Source organism: Chaetura pelagica, unplaced genomic scaffold (genome assembly GCF_000747805.2).
Source record: "Chaetura pelagica isolate M959 unplaced genomic scaffold, ChaPel_1.0 scaffold498, whole genome shotgun sequence".
Lineage (NCBI taxonomy): Eukaryota > Metazoa > Chordata > Aves > Apodiformes > Apodidae > Chaetura > Chaetura pelagica.
The window spans coordinates 122,222-123,207 of record NW_009954218.1 but is presented as its reverse complement, the minus strand read 5'-3'; the positions used below and the strand labels follow the sequence as shown (position 1 = coordinate 123,207).

The window sequence follows — 986 nt, the reverse complement described above, 5'->3', positions numbered from 1 at the left end:
CCCCGTCCCCCTCCTTCACGCCTCCCAGTCCCCCCAGTGGCCGCTTCCAGTGGCCCCAACGTCCACCCTTGGGGTCCCCATGGCCCTGAACCCCCCCACCGCTTCCAGTGACCCCAGTACTCCCCACAAAGGGGGGACCCACTGACTCTAGTGCTGCCCAGACATCCCAGTGCCCATACTGTTCCAGTGACACCACTAGAGGAGGTCCCAGTCACCCCAATACTCCCACAGTGCTCCCAGTGACCCCAGTATCCACCCAAGAGGTGGTCACCCCCGTGTCCAGGTCAGCCCAGGACCCCCCACACTGCTCCCAGTGACCATGGGATTGCTCATACTGGTCCTAGCCACCCGTACCTACTCAAAAGCAGGTCCCAGTCACCCCAATACTCCCCACACACAGGTCCCAGTAACCCCCCACACTGATCCCAGTCACCCCAATACCTACACAACGGGAGTCCCAGTCACTTTACTACGGCCCCACACTCATTCCAGTCATCCCAGTGCTGCCCACGCTGATCTTAATGAGCCTGGTTCCTACTCCAGAGGAGGTCCCAGTCATCCCAGCACCCACACAAGTGGGGGTCTCCATATCCCAGTCTCAGTGAACCCAGTACTCCTCCTACTCTGCTCCCAGTCACCCCAGTACCCCCTCACACTGGTCCCAGTCACTCCAGTACCTACACAAGGGTACATCTCAGTCACCCCAGTACCCTCCCCACACTGCTCCCAGTCACCCCATTACGTACGAAGGGAGGTCCCCATTGCCCCAATAGCCCCACTCTGCTCCCAGTCACCCCAGTACCCTCACACTGCTCCCAGTCACCCCAGCACCTACACAAGGCAGGTCCCCGTTGCTCCAATAGCCCCACGCTGGTCCCAGTCACCCCAGTACTTACACAGGGGGTCCCCGTTACCCCAGTACCCTCCCACTGCTCCCAGTCACCCCGGTACCCACACAGGGGTCCCCGTTACCCCCGCCCCCCGCG

The 986-nt window shown here is 61.7% G+C and overlaps 1 protein-coding gene across 1 annotated transcript in view; it reads right to left on the bottom strand.

The window, feature by feature from the left end:
* HMG20B (high mobility group 20B) overlaps positions 1-762 on the bottom strand; it is a 9,103-nt gene extending 8,341 nt beyond the window's left edge. Inside the window, exon 1 of the mRNA XM_010003418.1 lies at positions 743-762. Coding sequence (XP_010001720.1) covers positions 743-762 — 20 coding nt within the window. The remainder of the gene's footprint in view (positions 1-742) is intronic.
* Positions 763-986: the final 224 nt, after the last annotated feature.